The sequence below is a fragment of the Lissotriton vulgaris genome, chromosome 10, assembly GCF_964263255.1.
Source record: "Lissotriton vulgaris chromosome 10, aLisVul1.2, whole genome shotgun sequence".
NCBI lineage: Eukaryota > Metazoa > Chordata > Amphibia > Caudata > Salamandridae > Lissotriton > Lissotriton vulgaris.
The window spans coordinates 548,902,696-548,920,883 of NC_141698.1; the positions used below are offsets into that span (position 1 = coordinate 548,902,696).

General features: G+C 45.4%; 2 protein-coding genes across 2 annotated transcripts in view; both read left to right on the forward strand.

Annotated features, from left to right (window-relative positions):
* Nucleotides 1–18,188, forward strand: part of NLRC3 (NLR family CARD domain containing 3) — a 1,491,832-nt gene that overhangs the window by 130,859 nt on the left and 1,342,785 nt on the right. The window lies entirely within an intron of this gene.
* On the forward strand, nt 8,200–16,544 carry LOC147688511 (uncharacterized). The gene is made up of 2 exons (XM_086941401.1): nt 8,200–10,241; nt 12,907–16,544. The coding sequence occupies exon 2, from the start codon at nt 12,951–12,953 to the stop codon at nt 13,902–13,904; it is 954 nt and encodes a 317-aa protein (XP_086797527.1). The 5' UTR covers nt 8,200–10,241; nt 12,907–12,950; the 3' UTR covers nt 13,905–16,544.

Below are 18,188 nucleotides of genomic sequence, written 5' to 3' on the forward strand. Positions count from 1 at the left end.
GAGGCATTATCTTATGTCGATGACATCTATCTCACAGACGACGACTTGGAGACTCACTTGAAAAGGGTGAACACCATAATACTTGGGTTCGCAGCAGAGGGTTACAAATTCAACTTTAAAAATTCTCGAATTGCCCATCTGACAGTCTTATTTTTAGGATACGAATTATCAAGTGACGGAAAAAGCCTAGCGGACAACTTCTTAGAGAAGTGCGCTGTACTCCAAGCACCAAAAACGCTGAAGAACTTACAATCAATTCTAGGCTTCCTGAATTTCGGAAGAACTTACATTCTAAATTATGCGGAGAGGGTTAAACCTCTCTACGAACTAATTAAACCTGATTTTAAACCAATCAACTGGACTCAAAAACACACAGAAATTTTGAGATCACTGCAAACAGACATGTTAGCAAAAACAAAATTAGATACACGTGACAATACACGCAACCTTGTAATCCGAGTCATCCCAGGAAGATGCGGATTCACGTACCTGACCTCTAATGAGGGAGAAACGGTACCAATAGCTTACAAATCTCACTTGTACACACAATCAGAAAAAAATTCAGTCTCATAGAAAATACTGTGAAAGCAGTACAAACTGCTATAGCGAATGAACGAGAACTAGCACATGGCAAAAGGATCAATGTCCTCACAGCGGAATCCGCCTTCGAGGCGCTATTCAGCCCAGTAAACCTGCCTACAGTGTCACTGGATCCGAAATGGATACAGTGGGAAAATTCTCTTGCTGCGGAAGACGTGAAATACTATTTCGCCCCGCACATGAAAAAACTGAATGATTTAACTTATGAACAAGAATATCCTCTGCCAATCGCAATTCTTCCTCTACAACAATACTCCTGTATAATCTACACAGACAGATTTGTACAGCATTACAACGTAGAAAATAAATCCTACGATGCAGCCTGCGCGATTGTTAAGGGTCGCTGGCTGTGCAGTAAATTCAGACCGAAAATAACAAAAACTGAATCGGTGAGAAACTGTTCGGCTCAGCGAGCTGAAATCAGATCTTTAAAGATGGCGCTTGAAAATGCAGAACAAGAATTCCCGACACTAATCGTGTGCGATTCGCATTTCTGCGTCAACAACTACAATAATAAGTTGCAGAGTTGGATTCAAAATGATTACAAAGATGACACAGGGGCCACAATCAAGCATAAAATGCTTTGGAAACAGGTAGTTCTTTTACAGAAAGAACTACAAAAGACTCACGTGATACACTCTCTGAGTCATCAACGTGATGGCGTTCACGTTGCAGGGAATTCATTGGCTAATACAGCCACAGTGGAAGCAACTAAACCGGCTTCCGTAGCCACAAAAAAGCGTTCAGAAAAATACATAGACGGGGAAACCATGCTGGCAGTAAAGACGTCCTTAAAAGGCGACTGTGCAGCACTACCCGTGAACTATCCACTCAATTATGCATACGTAATTGATGCAAACTTCGTTCCTTTTGCTCGAATCCCTGGAGTGGGGGATAGGGTAATTCCAAACATGAACCAGAGAAAGTTATTAATAGCAGACGCACACATGGGTGAAGGTCCAAGGCACATACAGATGAAGGAATCTCTGACTGAATTACAATCAGTATACTGGTGGCCGGGGATGAGCGTGCAACATCAAATATATGTAAAGAACTGTCCCGACTGTGACAGGGATCACAGTAATGAACCGGTCCAGCCTGTTGCCCAGTTACCGTTTATAGACAGGGTAATGCTGTCTATATGCAAACCAGCGTCCTATTAATTGTTTAAGACTACATTCACTTAGAAAATGTGGCCCCAGCGCTCGGCTGACGCCAAAACTGTTATAAAAGATCTGCAAGTCTTTATCGGCACATACGCAATTGCCATGTTCCATTCTGACCAGGGTCCTGCTTTCAGCTCTCGAGCTTATAAGGAGGCCATGGCCAGCATGGGCGTTGGGTTGCGATACTCTTGTCCATCACACCCTGAGGGGAACAGTGTAGTGGAAAGAAAAATCCGAGACATAAAGCAATCTATAACAGCGAAGGTATTAGGTTCGGGTGATGGGTGGGTCAAACATTTAATAAGTGTCCAACTTAGTCTAAATAATTTGCCAAGAAATTCTCTAAAAGGTTTCAGCCCGTACGAACTATTGTTCGGAACTAGAATGCATGTTCAGGACCTCGATAGTCAGGCTTCAGTGGTAAAAGATAAGAATAAAGACTTTGACATCAAAGATCGTTTGGCTGTTTTACAGGACTTGAATGAAACAAGAAAATCCTTAAGCAACAGAAAGTTAAAGCAACAGCCAACTACCACTGAAGACACACCACCTGTCCCAGCAAGACCTGTCTGGATTCCAAAGATTGGGGATCTAGTCAGAGAGAAAATAGCAGTGAAGAAGGAATTTGGGCCTTCTTACAGAAAAGCAGTACCTGTCTTGGCAATCAACGGAACAAGATCAGTAGTACTACCACCTCTTGCTGGTAAAAAGGAGAACCGAGTTGTATCAATCGACCTGGTTAAACAACAATCATGTGGCCTATAATCAACAGTAGGCCAAGTGGACTCCCAAGAAATAACAGAATACCCAAATTTGCAACAATCCAAGAGGTTCAAACTGAAAGACTAATCACATTTGATAAACCTGCAGTGCACAGAGAGGGACTATGCAATAATGCCATGGAACTCGTGCCTCTTGAAACACAGATTTGAAACAGTTCGTCATGAAACACCAGTCTACAATGATGTGGCATCAGAATGTGCTACAGAAAGACAAATTGAGAAAACAATCCCAACAATTGACAGAACTGCCTCTGGCTATTTCAACCATTTCAATACCTTTTCTGAAGATCAAAACGACCCTGAAGTTACACCAGAAACAAAGACTTTTAAAGAAAAAGCAACTGAACTCTTTCATCAACTCAAGGAAACTTACCTTATTTCTCCAAGGTTAGAGTTTTGGTTTGGGCTAGGTTTATTTTTCCTCCTGCTTTGGCTCATCATGATACTTTGTTTGGGAAAATTCATTGAAGGGAAATGCAGTTCAATGGACACAGCAAGTCAGAACATCAACTTAGTTCTAAAACCACACAAATCATCTCATGTGAAGAAAAGAGGACTATCATCAGTAAATGTCACAGCCATTCCAATACCCGGGGGGGGGGGGGGGGTAGTATGGGACAAGACTGACTATGAAGTATATGGCCCGGTCGAGATCTTGAAATATCCTCACCAGTTCAAGGTTTCATTAAGTGACTTTGTTAAACCAAGTACATTTTCTGATGATTGGGATTTTGAAAGTATAAATAATATGATGTCTGATTTAGTATTGTCAGCAAGATTTACAGATCATGATTATTTACAAGGTACGTCTAATTATGAACAGATGTACTGCTTCTCACATTACGCTGACCATTACTTACATAAATCTGCACAACCTAGAAATGTTTTTAAATATAACCAATGGGAACATTGTGCTACTCCACCTAAAAGCAGTTCGAAAAGACATTGTGCTACTCCACCTAAAAGCAGTTCGAAAACGTTTTTTGAGAAATTCCAATACTTCTCAGGGTTTAATACAAGTAATGCAGAAAAATTTTATTATAAACTGTTGGATAAAACAGGGAGGAAAACCATGTTGACAAATACTAAATTGATATATTCAGAAACATTTTATGAAAAAATGATGACATTTGGTTTTGATTTCTGGAAAAACAACATTGAAACAAAAACCATCTGGGGTACAAAAGATTGGCAGGTACAAGGCATAGAAGCATTATTTCGAGCCTGCATGATCCCAGAACAAATAATGTTCTTAAATGACACAATTCACCAAACAACCTGTCTTGGCCTAGCTAAGATTAAAGACCTTAACAAACCGTCTATTCCAAAGCCAATACCTGATAATGCAACAACAGAAGTTGAAATAGACGTATCTAAAATTTTACATCTAAACAGAACACATCCTGATTGGAAAAAGTGGTTAATCTGGCCTATTGACACGAATAACTGCCAAGATAGATTCCTGAACAAAACACGGGGGTTAACAATGACCAGACCAGACCCTAGATACTCCCAGAGACAACATCCAGGGATAGTAACAACATACAGTGTAGGGAAGCTGTGCCTTGAATGGCTAGAATCATCCACACTGGCAGAAATTAAGCAACATTTATCTTTACTTAAAGATGGTGCTGATTTGCGCGATTTCATTCTGGGACCACGCAAACAGCGTCAAAAACGCTTCATAGCGACCAGCATATATGCGGCATACAACGAGGCTTGGAAAGTAACTCAAATTGAAACAGCTGAAAAAATACGAGAAATTGATCGTATTGATTTGGAAAAATCACTTTCTGTTGTGGGCAATTAGTTAATGACTCTGTCCTCCAGAATATATTCACTGGACAGTATTGTATCATCTGCCATCGATATAATAGACAATGACTTGCTAATGTTACAGCGTGGCCAGTCGCAATTGCGTTCTATTGTACAGCTAGGCTGGACACTGCAAAACCTTCGTTCAGGCTATGTGCCATGGCGTCTAATCAACACAACGTCATTGTTTTCCATCTTTAACCTGACTGATAAACAAATCAGCTTGGCACAAAAAGGAGCAGACTATACAATCCTGAGCATCGAAAAACTTGAGAGATTACCATTGACAATGTCAGAAAGACATGTCATTGAATGGATAATACACGGGATTATCACAATTCCGATAACAACTTTCCAATTTAAAAATTGCCTTGAATATATACCTACTGGCCAGTATGAACGATTGGGTAAAGGGTACATTAAGTCAGCATGGAAATTACCATATACACACTCATGCTACAGTGACAGCAACAAAAATGTTTCTTAGTGGTGAAAATTGCAAACATTCAGTAAGCGGTATACTTTTGTGACAGGTTATTAATTTACACGGGGCCTGTGAAGGAACTTCAAACAACCTTTCCTGCCACCAACATGTCACACCTGCAACGCAGATAGAGCCTTTCTTTAAGCAACTCTCTAACGGGAGTTACATTCTAATAACGGATCACAGCTGTTGTGGCTTCATGCCAGGGAAAGCATATCTCGTAAGCGAAACTTCCATGGTCACTTGCTGTATGCAAGCATTGTTTCCAAACGGCCCTGAAGATTCCGAGACGCCGATTTGGCCTCCTTTGAATGTCTCTTCTATACGAATTGATACTTTAAGCAGAATGAAGTCTGTGCTTTTACAGACAACAGTGCCCATCACGCCATCAAAAGAGACGTATGATCTCCAAGTTGCAAGGACAGCTTCGGAGATACATGACCTTTTATCAACAAATTGCCCCGTGCATTTCACAGAAATGCTTAGCCAAATTCTAAATATGTCAGATGCCGTAGGTATCTCAGGCGTATTTAAGACGATTTTTTCGGGACTGTTAACACCATTCAAAGCAATCCTAGGAATTATTCCTAATTTTGTCCATTTAGTTTTTGACGGCATACCCCTAACTTTGGGACTTGTAGCAGGCATTTTATTTTTGACTCTCCTGCTCCGGTATGGCAAGCCAAAACACAGACATGACTCCGGCAAGGATGGAAGAAACGATCCTAGCTACCGGGACCGCATAACTAGAGTCCTTGGTTTGGCCAGGCTGAGAGATCTGAACATGACCTGGTTTCTTTCATTCAGACCTATATGGCAGACCTGCATCTTACCTGTGCTTCGATGTATGCTATGCAGAGAAGAATGCGTGTTAGACACCTGTCTTGCACTACCATCAGCAGTACCAATGGATATCGATACTTTGCTAAGTCCTGTAACGGCTCATGCATCGTGTTGTCCCCAGCGGCTACCAATCCTGATGACGGCATTCGTTGAGACTCCTGTGCTATGACTAGGTGGCGGCAGTGAAGCGATACAAGAAAGCAACATCACCCAGGTACGGCCTTCTGTGAGCATTGCTGATCCAAACATTGATGGTAGCAATCATTCTCATACCTGCCAAGTTACAGCATTATCGAACTTGGTCGAACTGTCACCTGAATATGTAGACCTGTTCTTTAAAAGCCTGTCTGATATGATGTTCTCGCCTGAACAACAACAATTAATTTTTGGAAAAGCATTCCGGCGCACAGCGTTCTCATAAACTCTGAATTTGGCCTTCAGTTTTGATCAACAAAAACTACTAAAAAGCGTTTGGAACTCCATTCCCCCGTTCACCATGAAATTTTTTTGGGGGGGGAATTGAACATTTTTCAAAATATTTACCTTTTTTCTGGCACAAAAACCTTTGCTTAAAGTAGAACTATTCATAAAGAACAGACCTTCTATTTTTAGTACATCTAGAGACATAATAACTTCACCTCAGCCTCTAGCACATTTTTCAGCAAATACATTTATATGTGATGAAATAATCTCGCCCTTTTTTTCTGTATAAAGAGATATTTCATGTTTTAATTCTTTTTTTCGCAAAATCGTTCAACTGATTACATATGCTGTCATTTTTGAATGATTTCTATGCTTAAAGACGTACAGTACCTATATTTTCATGTATTTCAAATACGCCATTTCAAATGCAATATGTATTTTGGGGTGGGAAGTATTACACACGCATCTTATTGCTTTAGTTTTTAGTAATTTGATGGACATAAATTTGTGGAGTGGGTGTCGTGATCTATCTAGGACCCCGATCAATATTGTGACCTTATGCCCCTATACGGCTATAATCAATCCATACCCCTATAATGGAATAAATGATCAGAGCCATATTTCAGAAACTCGCCTCTGCAGCTCATTACAGTATATGACACAGCAGAAGCCACTATCTAAGATTCCTAGATTACACACCAAGTTCTTTTAACAGATAAAACGCCAGCAACCTGGGAAAGCCCCGCTTGCTATGTTTTGATTAGTAATAGAACTCTAATGAGCACTGTAAGAACGACCGGTTCTTAGTGACATCTTTTTTGACGTCTTATGTCCAAAAACTTACGTCAAACAAGGCACCTTCCAGGTATAAATAATACCAACGTTGCCTTAACCCTTTCCATGCTCATGACAAGCTCAGCTCGTCATGATGCACGGTTGAGCTGTGCTGATGACGAGCTGAGCTCGTCATGAAACTATGGAAATCAAAGTCTCTCAGCACAGGAGGAGAAAACACCTAGCAGCCAAGGTGTTAAGCAAACACAGTGGTGGTGGTAGAGAATACAGGAGCAGAACAGCTGTCCCTTGCAGAGCCCAGCAGATGCGAGATGCCCACGGACGCTGCCCCTCCTCCTCCTTGACGCGCTGAGAAAGACGCTGTCTTTTCTCCTGCCGAGAAAATCCAGCTCCGGCGTTTCCAGCCTACCCTTGCGGGTGACTCGGATATCGAGTCCTGAGGGGAGATACCAGACCTCCAACATTCTATTCCAGAGGTACAGTGTTGACTAAACCCTTAGAGAGAATTCTTGAAGCAAACTCTTGGCAAAACCAACTTAACTTAAACTGCTACTTACTTACTCCCTCCCAAGTATTAGGCTTAGGTCAGGTACACTGGGGTAGGCGTATCTAGAAGCATCAGTTGAGTTCGTTAGTCAAATGTATATATGAATGTATATATTTTATTCATTTTAACCATTGTATGGCTAAGAAACCATATCAATGCTTTTACAGTATTATTTCGCAATCCTCCTTTAACTGTACGCACTTTTTATAATAACAAGTCTTGCAATTGTGGCAATTCATTTTTCTTGCATGAGAAGAAAGACTGTTCAATAAATAATACCTTTTATTGAAAACGCCCGTCTCTCTATTCTCTGCATCCTGGTGAAAGTAATCTGCACAACTGACTGAGTGAAATAGCTGTCTATTGTTTCACACGACTCTAGAGATTGACTCTTATTCTAAGGAGCAAAGTTGTCATGTTTATGCGGTTGTTGGAAAACTGAATCCCTTCTTGTCTGAGCCAGGGGAGCTGATCACTTAAGTTTAGCATAGTCAGTAGAGACCTGGAAGACCGCACTTCTACGTCTACACTGCTGTTTATGTTATTCCAATGCGCAGGGCCTATAGGGAAAATAGGAACTACACTACACTCCCCCCTCCCATGCCCGCCCCTCCATGCTGGAACATCATTTCATTTTTCCTTTCATGGCTCTGCGCCAGACAGTGGGGCGACGCTTCTCTGCCATTGAGGAGGAGCTGCCGCTGCACGTTATACTTGCCTCCTTGTCTTTAATAAAATCCCAGATTCTCCAGTATTAGGGGTGTCTTTCATAGATTCACATGCCTGAATCATTCCCCGTCGTCGGAGTGGGAGTCCCACGGTATATAAAATAGCAATAAAATGCCATAAATATGCAGTAAATACCCATAGAGTAAACCAGGAAGTAAAGTAGCCCAGCTACAGTAGGAAAAAAACTTCCACATCTATGACTATCATAGTCATTTTGTATAGTCCAAACTACAGCCAATCAGGCGCCAGCACCCACCAGAATGTTCTCCCCAGAGGCTCAGGCTCTCAGATTTTCTACCGCACGTCGTGTGAAGGGAGTCTCCCTGAGCTCTGCTCAGTTTCTTTGGATTTATTTCTACTTTCCAGTTGAAATGTCTTCAAGGAAGTCTCTTTTCAGAGCCTGCGAATCCTGTGGTAAGCTCCGGCTTTTTAAAGAGGATCCTCATGAGAAATGTATATATTGTCTCTACCCAGATCATCTAGTCAAAGACTGTAAGATCTGCAGGAAATTTCCTCCTAAGACTCAGAGAGACAGAGAAGGTTGATTGCTTTTGTGGCTACAAAAGCTAAAGAATTCTGATAAAGCTGTGTCTGATGTTGACAGTATTGCCTCAGGTTCCACTTCAGTGTCTAGGAAGAGGCCTGCGTCTGAACATCAACCATCTTCTGAGGCTAAGGTTGCTAAGAGAAATCAACCACCAAAAGGTTCTGACAAACCTTCATGTTCAAGGGCTGCCTCTTCAGGCAAAGACGTGGAGAGTTCGTCTCATAAAAAGCCCGCCAAGAACTTGCCTCAAAAAACTGTCAAGAGTTCTTCTCAGGACTCATCTTTTCAGACGCCTTCCTCTGTCAGCTCGTCGACGAAGACCTCCGCCGATGCGTCATCCACGTCGACGATGACCTTCTCATCGCCTAAATCGTCCATGATTATGACGACGGCTTCGTCTTCCCCAACTATGGTTTACGTGACGGTAAGGCCTATCTCGTCGACGACGGCCGTCGGCGATTCCTCGTCGACATCGAGTCTGAAAGCCTTGCCGTCATCGAGAAGACCATCAGCGACAATATCGTCGACGGCGCTGCCGCCGACGAAGGTCATTCCGACGACGACTAGCGTTCCGTCGACGAAGGCCTCCACGTTGACGACTAAAATCCCGTTGACGAAGACCAATCCGTCGACGACGGCCACCCAGTCGTCGACGATCATACCGTCGACGAAGAGCATACCGTCGACGAAGAGCATACCGTCGACGAAGAGCATACCGTCGACGGAGACGAGACCGCCGACGAAGGGTATACCGTCGACGAAGAGCGTCCCGTCGACGAAGAGCGCACCGTCGACGAAAGGTATACCGTCGACGAGGGACGTACCGTCGACGAAGGGCATATCGTCGGTAAAAGGGGTACCGTCCACGAAGGGCGTACCGTCCTCGAGGGATGTACCGTCGACGAAGTCCATCCAGTCGACGGCAATTTCAACGGCACCTACAATATCGGCCACTGAATTGGAGAACGCACCGTCGACGCCGCAGCTTTCATCCTGTACCGCGTTGCAAGTATGGTCTCCGTCTACAGTTTTCGTAACACCAAGACCGACGACGCAAGTTCCTGACCGTCTTTTGGACTCGGATAGTGAGGAGGAGACAGATCAGAGGTTTGCAGTGGCTACAAGTCCTTCTGAATTGAATATTCAGTTGAAGGAGGATGAACAGGAGGAAGATCATCCAGAAGTGCAGATGCCATCCCAGGTGGATTCCATACCACTCACTCAAGTGCCTATGGCTTTACTGTCCAATCTCCAATACATGTTGGACGATTACTATAGGAGGTTCCCACCTTCAGAGCCAGCGGGCTCAGAACCAACTACTCCTACTACTGAGGTGCCGACACCAACTTCGCAACCAGTACTTCCTGCATCGCCTGCTTCACAGGTACATGTGGAAGGAGCCGAACCTTTGTCTTCGGAGGAGGAGGAACAAAGGGAGGAAGGTGAGGTTCAAGATGAGTCGGAGTGGGATGAATATCAAGAGCACACACCTTCCCCTTCGCGCCAAGCAGTTTCTTTTTTTTTTTTTAAATTTTTTGAAAACCTTTATTGTGCACATGAAGGATACAAATACGGTCCTACAACCATCCGGCCGGCCACATGACATTGAGCACCAGTGCTAGCAATACGGTCCCCTAGCGGCATCAGGTGGCATAGCATCACATATCAACGGTTACACTGGTAAAGGCATGCCGTCTAGGAGAAGGAGCGCTGAAGGTTAAATTTTAAAGTTTTTTCCGATCCAAAAAATCAATGAAGAATAGATGCAAGGAGAGCTGGATCCGTACAATAATTCCCCAACATGAGTAGGCAGCAGAAATAATAGCAACATTTGGGTTGAACTTCTCGTCAGAGTGACAATACAATAGAAAAACAAACCGAACAGCTGAAATCATGCCTGCGCCACCCCCCGCGCCACCCACTCCCTACTAGCCCCTATCGCAGACCCAGAACAGAAAATAGGAAAAGAAAGCGCAGAAAGTTGAAAAAAAAAGGCCCATAGAACTAAAAGGAAAAATAAAATCTACCCCCCCACCCTGCACCAACGCGGAGGCTACGGCCTACCCCCCCCGACAATGTGCCTGTCGCCCAGTAACGAACCCGAAATGCAGTCCAAGATAAGAAAGAGAAGAAAAGAAAATAGAAGAAAAAGAAGAAAAACTGACTCTTATATATAGAGAGTGAGAAAAGGCCACCCTAGTCTACAACTCTCACAAAATACAAATAAAGCGGGAGGAGGAGCACTTCCGAACATTCCCAGCCCCCAACCAAAGGCGCCATCCCCACACAATATAATACAACTCTGAGAGAGACAATAATACGAAAGCAGTGGGGAAAAGGCATCACAACATGTATGACTGAACAATATTACAGGTCCGAATCCCACCCAATTACCATATTACATACACAGCAATAAATGCGAAAAAACATAGACTCAGGTGGGAATCGGAAGAATGTACCCCCGGACCCTCCATACCGCACGGAACCGCTCTCCCAACCACAAAAGAGCAACAGCCTGACCCCGTACTTTTTATCCATAAAGGGGAGAAAACAGCACACACATCGCAATCAACATTTACAGGATGTAGGCAAGCCTGGGTCCCCCCTTGTCGATTGGAGGGCACGAGACGCCACTACCACAAACTATCGAGAACCCCGGTCGCGAAGGCATCCACTATCCCAACCATCAACAACAGAATAGGACCAGCATGTTAAAACGGCAGTGCTAAGTGTGTGCAAAGAGCAAACCGGTAGAGACAATTCCAAACTAGTTCCCGCCCGCCGGCAAACCCTCACAAAAGTGGAAACCGCCTAGCCCTGGCCCGAACGTGGACGAGCTCCCCTCCCCCCCTCACACGGAAAGTCCAACCCATCGGGGACAAAGAGACAAGATGGCCGAAGTGGGGGAGGGGAAGGGACACAGTCACAAAATGAACGTCGTCGGTCTCCAGGAAAGTCACCGAAGCACGTTGAGAGTCTCATCAACCCAGCCAAATAATAAAAGTTCCACCACCGGGAGATGGGAGGCCCCGGGGATAAGGCACGTAGGGAAGGTTCAGGCCGAGCAGTTGCTGAGTCCGACAGCGGTAATGCTGAACGAGGCAGGAAGGCAGGTTCAATGTCGGAGGGAAACAAAGTATCACTAACCCATCTCTCAACTGGTATCGAAGAACAACAGGTAGCGGTGGATACAGTGGCAATATTGTCAGGGATCCCCGGATAGCTTGTATCCCAATCAGCCAGCTGCGGGTGCGATTTCAGGCTCCGCGATGAAAGGACTCTCTGCTCCCACTCCCGGTCAGCCATGAGGGCATCAAGCTTCTCGCCCAGCTCACAATAGCCACGTCTCCGCGCCGCTTTTAACTCACCCAGTGCCGCCAAAACATCCCCGTTTGACCACACCGGCTGTGGGTCTTGCAGTTTCAGGGCAGGGAAGGGCGAGCGGGGGCTGGTTTCCTGCCGGGACGTGGAATCGTAGTTCCAATGCGGGGGCAAGCCGTCGTCCTCACGGAGCAGGCAGAGAGGCGTCGCCATCTTGTAGGCAAAAGAACAACGGAGCCAGGAGTGGGGGTCCACGAAGTTGCACCGATCGACAATTTAAGCCCCCATCAACTCCGGGGACACTTCTCGGCTCACTGTTCCACGCGGAGCCAGAGCGACCTCTGTGTATAGTCCGGCTGACAGGAGAGGAGGGGGGATCGCCAACCCTAAAACAGGAGCGACAATGGAGTCGAGGCAGCACGGAACCAACATCCAGTAAGGAGGTCCGCCTCGCCCCCAACCTAGCCACGCACTCGGGCTGTGGAGCGAATGAAATTCCGCCGGGCCGCCGGCCCGCAAATGGGATCTTCAACTGCAGACGACGGTGGCGCTGTCCCCACTGCAGTGGCGTACAAGCAGCCCGGCCGTCACGGTGCTCAGGGGCCGGCGGGACACGAAGGTACAAGCCGGGGTCCAGGTCAGCAAAGTCGATTCCGGGATTACTGCGGTTGCCGGGCAGTCAGAGGCTCCGGAGTAACGCTGGCGAAGTCAGCATACCATAACGCACATCCCGCTGACGAAATGGCCAAGGATAGCAAGCAGGATGAAGGTGCGGGAGACAAGAGCTGGCGGAGCCGAGAGCCTACACGTCCGCTCCGGTCGCCATCTTGGCTCCTCCCCTCCGCGCCAAGCAGTTTCGATTTCTCCACCAGTGGATGTGGTTGGCTTCCATCTCTTAATGGAACGCGCCACTAAACGTTTTCATATCGATATGGAGCATAAGGAGCAAGATTGTTTTCTTTATGACTTTAAAGACCAACCAAAGCGACAGGTTAAGTCGATTCCCATCATTGATTTCATCTGGCAGGAGGGGATTAAGGTCATGGCGACACCAGCATCCATTCCTCCAGTCCTACCACGTTTGGAGAAGAAGTACAGAGCTCCAGACAAATCTCCAGCGTGCCTTATAGGACAGCCTAAACTGGACTCTGTAATAATTCAAGCGGCACAGAAGAGAGCTAGAAATCCTTCGTCCCAGCTAACGGCCCCTCCTGACAGGGATGGCAAACGCTTGGATTCTATTGGAAAACGTGTCTCTACTATGGCGGCTACGACAGTTAGAGCGGCAAATTCATTGGCCATATTAGGAAGATATGACCGGCAAATGTGGTCTGATATCGCACCATATCTTGATCTTATACCTGAAAATTCAAAGACTGAGGCGCTCAAGATTCTTCATGAAGGCCAAAGAATCTCGGAGGAGATTATCGATTCAGCTGTGGATGTGGCCTCAACAGGCTTTCGACAGCTGGCAGGAGCAGCAGTTCTTCGCCGGCAGGGGTGGCTGCGATCTACTTCTTTTAGACAAGAAGTTCAACATAAGGTACTAGATCTACCATATGATGGTGAATATCTGTTTGGACCTCAGGTAGAAGAAGCCTTGCAAACTATAAAGAAGGATTCTGAAACTGCGAAATCCTTAGTGTCTCTTCAGTTCCGAAAGCCGCCCTTTCGAGGTGCGAGAGGACGGGGAGCGTCCTCTACCAGAGGTGGATATGGCCAGCAATCCTCTTACAGGCAGAATAACCAAAGGTACCAGACTCAACGCTATCAGTCCTTCAACCAAAGAAAGCCTTCCTATCCCCAAAACAGGGGTAGATCAAGTTACCGAGGAAAGGATAAAAGACAATGAAATTTTTCACCTGCCGCCACCGCCGCCCTATTCAAAAGAAAAAATTGGAGGGCGAATATCCAAATTTTACTCAAGTTGGCAGTCAATAACTTCAGACAAATGGGTCCTGGACATAGTATCCAAGGGTCATGCCCTAGAATTCGAGAGTTTTCCCCCAAACGTTGCTCCAAAAGGACCCCCCCCAGCTCACCTGAAGGAATTATTTGCTCAAGTCAGAATAATGATGCAGAAGGGAGCGATAGAGAGCGTGCCTCACAAGATGAAAGGAATGGGGTTTTACTCCAGATTCTTTCTGATAAAGAAGAAGAATGGAGAGTGGCGCCCGATTCTAGATCTTCGCGCTCTGAACAAATACCTGAGGAAATTGACATTCAGGATGTTATCGCTCCAGGAAATATTGCATCTTTTGGCAGCAGGGGATCACATGGTCACTTTAGATCTCCAAGATGCATATTTCCATATCCCAATTCTACCACGTCACAGAAAGTTCCTGCGCTTCAGGGTGGCTGGCAGGGACTACCAATTCAAAGTTCTACCTTTTGGACTACGGTCGGCGCCAAGAGTTTTCACCAAGGTTCTGGCTCCAGTGGCGGCGCATCTCCGCCTACAGGGAATCCAAATATTCCCATACTTAGACGACTGCCTTATAAAGGCCAGTTCTCGAGCAGTCGTTCATTCGCATCTGCAACTAAGTCTACACCTGTTCAAGTCCCTGGGCCTCTCCATCAACCACGAAAAGTCCAAGCTGCAACCGTCACAAAGACAAACCTTCTTGGGAGCAACTTTGGACACTCAGGAACTTCGAGCCTTTGTCTCGGAAGAAAGACAACTCAGGATAAGGGACATGGCACAAAAACTGTTGTCAAAAAAGTCAGTTTCTGTTCGGATATTCAAATCCTTTCTGGGGATGGCCTCTTCTTGCATCCCATTGTTACCGAACTGTCGCCTCAGAATGAGGCCTCTACAGGAAGAACTGACCCAGCAGTGGCTGCAGGTCTCAGGAACGTTCGAGGATATGATCAGGATCACTCCGACAATGCAAGAATCTTTCAGATGGTGGATGCAGAAGCGACATCTTCAAGAGGGGTGTGCGTTTCTCCAAGACCCACCAAACCTCACCATCACGACAGATGCCTCTCTCGAGGGTTGGGGAGCGCACCTTCAAGGCCTCACTATCAGTGGCAAGTGGACTGCCCTGCAACAGCGTTGGCACATAAACCGCTTGGAGCTCAGAGCCATTTTTCTGGCGCTCAAGGCGTTTCATGCAGTCATTCAAGGCTCCAATGTGTTGATAAAGACCGACAACACAACAAGCATGCACTATGTCAACAAGCAAGGGGGAACTCGATCTCTCCTCCTCTCCCAGGAAGCCCAGGAGTTGTGGACGTGGGCTTTGGAACACGATGTACATCTTCAAGCGGTACACGTTCCAGGGATAGAGAATGTCTTGGCAGACTCGCTCAGCAGAACGAAGGTCTCCACTCACGAGTGGGAGCTTCACCAACAGACGGTGGAGCGCATCTTTCGACTATGGGGTCGCCCAAACATAGATCTATTCGCTACAAAGACCAACAGCAAATGCAAGCTCTTCGCAAGCTGGCATCCCCAAAAGGACTCTCAAGGGAATGCGTTTTCTCTGAACTGGTCCCTAAGTTATGCGTATGCATTTCCTCCAATCCCTCTTGTACCCAGAGTTCTACGGAAAGCCAAGAAGGAACCGTGCAGACTAATCCTAATTGCACCCAGATGGCCGCGCCAATATTGGTTCACGGAACTCCTTCTGCTATCGGACTGCAAACCAATTCAATTAGATCCAGTCCCGAATCTACTCAGTATGCAGGACGGTCAGGTCTGTCACCCAGATCCAGCATCTCTGAAATTAGCAGCCTGGCACCTGAATACCGGGAGTTCGCCCACTTGAACATCCCAGAAGAATGCAAAGAGGTATTGGCCAGGGCGAGGGCACCGTCCACAATAAGGACTTACAGTCTGAAATGGAAACGTTTCTGCATTTGGTGTCATGCAAATGGGCTTCACCCGTTTTCAGCAACACCGGAAGAGATTCTACCGTTCTTCCTACATTTAGCAAAATTAGGTCTATCTCACGCAACTTTAAAGGTGTTCCTGGCAGCGATATCCAGATATCGGCAAGACGGTTCTACTTCCTTGTACTCGACTAGGGTTGTACAACAATTCTTCAAGGGACTCTTTAGGATGTTTCCTCCAATACGCCGACCTCCACCGATGTGGCATCTCAATGTAGTCTTGGCACAACTTATGCGCCATCCTTTTGAACCCATTCACAAGGCTGACCTCAAATATCTCTCTTGGAAGGTGGCATTGTTACTGGCGTTGACATCCGCCAGAAGAGTCAGTGACCTCCAGGCCTTTACAATCCAACAGCCTTTTCTGCAATTTACAAGCGACTCTGTAGTGCTCCGCACTAATCCAAAATACATTCCCAAGGTACCCTTAGAATTCCACCTCAATGAGCCTATAATTCTGAAAACATATTTTCCTAATCCGCAATCACAAGCAGAAAAAGCATTACATACCTTGGATGTCAAGAGATGTCTTAAATTCTATCTACAGAGAACATCCTCCTTGCGCTCTTCCAATCAGCTGTTCATCACTTACGGGACTATTCGTAAGGGGCAGGCAGTCTCTAAACAGACAATTGCAAGATGGATTTCGTCTGCCATTGCCTTTTGCCATACGCAAGCGGGACGACCGCTGCAGACAGTTCCTAGAGCGCATTCCACAAGAGCGATGGCTTCATCAACGGCTTTATTTGCTGGAGTCCCAATTCAGCAAATTTGCAGAGCGGCTACTTGGGCTAGCCGCCATACGTTCACCAAGCACTACTGTCTGGAGACAGCCAGCGAAGCAGATACGTCTGTGGGTCGAGCAGTCCTGCGGAACCTTTTCAAATAAGGTGAGCCTCTGTTTCCCACCTCCTTTTAGCTGTCAGGCTCTTTTATACCATGTTTGTTAAATTTGCTTGCAGAACTGTATTTTACTATACGTTAACAAGATGTGTATTTTCAATTATACTGTGTTACATACTATTCACTGGCAAGCTGTCAAACATGCTTATCTGCCTGACAAGGATTTACTGCTAGCTACTCTGATTCAGGCATGTGAATCTATGAAAGACACCCCTAATACTGGAGAAGAACAATAGTTACTTACCTGTAATCTGTGGTTCTCCAGTATTGGTGTCTTTCATAGATTCACATGCAACCCGCCCACCTCCCCTCAGAGGCTTTTTAGGCTATTTGGGTTACCTTCACTCCTTGCGAGAAAATCTGAGAGCCTGAGCCTCTGGGGAGAACATTCTGGTGGGTGCTGGCGCCTGATTGGCTGTAGTTTGGACTATACAAAATGACTATGATAGTCATAGATGTGGAAGTTTTTTTCCTACTGTAGCTGGGCTACTTTACTTCCTGGTTTACTCTATGGGTATTTACTGCATATTTATGGCATTTTATTGCTATTTTATATACCGTGGGACTCCCACTCCGACGACGGGGAATGATTCAGGCATGTGAATCTATGAAAGACACCAATACTGGAGAACCACAGATTACAGGTAAGTAACTATTGTTCTTTTCCCTTCACTACAGCTTGGATAATCTCCATCGGTTCTATTGCTGGCGTGCATTATGAACTATTACTGTGAATTCCATTTGTTGTTTTGGAATAAACAATAACCTGGTGCAGGTTGAGTTTCCATTTATATTTTGCCACTGAAGATAGCTTGATGTGGGGTAAGCATACACTGAAGTTGTTGTTCTGGTACATAAAGTGTTCTGGTATGGATTAACTGTAGTTGTATTTGCTGTTCCTATATTAAACATACTGATTTGAAATGAGTGTAGATGCATTTACTGTTCTGGGATATGAAATACCAGGGTGGGTGTTGAGTGTAGTTGCGTTTACATATCTTGCCCACAGCATACCTTGGTGATGGCCGAGTGTGGACTTGTGCTAAATCTTTCTTTTATATTGACTACTCGGAAAGACATGCTCCCAATATATTCTTGCACTAGAGTTGCATAAATGTTCTTTGCTTTCAGAATGGTAAGTATTTTGTTACATCTTAGTTATTATATATACCTTCTGTTATACTGGCTTTAAGGAAGATGTGCGCCCAGTATGTTCTTTTATGCTAACTGGTAAACAGGGTCCTGCTTCAGGATGAGCAGATGCACATACGTGCAGACGGCAAGCCGATCGCTAGGGTCCTGTGAGGCGACTTGCATGCTCGGAGAGGAACAAGCT